The 227-nt window shown below is 70.9% G+C and overlaps 1 protein-coding gene across 1 annotated transcript in view; it reads left to right on the top strand.

The window, feature by feature from the left end:
- The first annotated feature begins 25 nt into the window (after positions 1-25).
- Positions 26-227, top strand: part of MAEL (maelstrom spermatogenic transposon silencer) — an 11,889-nt gene continuing 11,687 nt past the window's right edge. Inside the window, exon 1 of the mRNA XM_010284088.1 lies at positions 26-157. Within this exon, the coding sequence (XP_010282390.1) occupies positions 26-157 (132 nt within the window). The remainder of the gene's footprint in view (positions 158-227) is intronic.

Here is a 227-nt window from a genome sequence, read left to right as displayed (position 1 = left end):
GGAGGCGAGGTTGGCGGTTGCCGCCATGGCGCACCGCAAGGGCTCTGCTAGCCCCTACTACTTCTTCGTACGCGACCAGCTGCCCGAGCTGCAGCGGCGCGGGCTGCCTGTGACCCGCGTGGTCGACGCCGTGCCCTACTGCTCCCAGGCGTGGGCGGTGAGGGGAAGGGACTTTTCCCACCTGCGGCTCCTCGCCTCTCCGGCCTCTTGCAGCGGGGGGCGAACGG

Source organism: Phaethon lepturus, unplaced genomic scaffold, assembly GCF_000687285.1.
Source record: "Phaethon lepturus isolate BGI_N335 unplaced genomic scaffold, ASM68728v1 scaffold17683, whole genome shotgun sequence".
Taxonomy (NCBI): Eukaryota; Metazoa; Chordata; class Aves; order Phaethontiformes; family Phaethontidae; genus Phaethon; species Phaethon lepturus.
The sequence above is the reverse complement of the archived record's forward strand: the minus strand, read 5'-3'. Positions and strand labels throughout refer to the sequence as shown.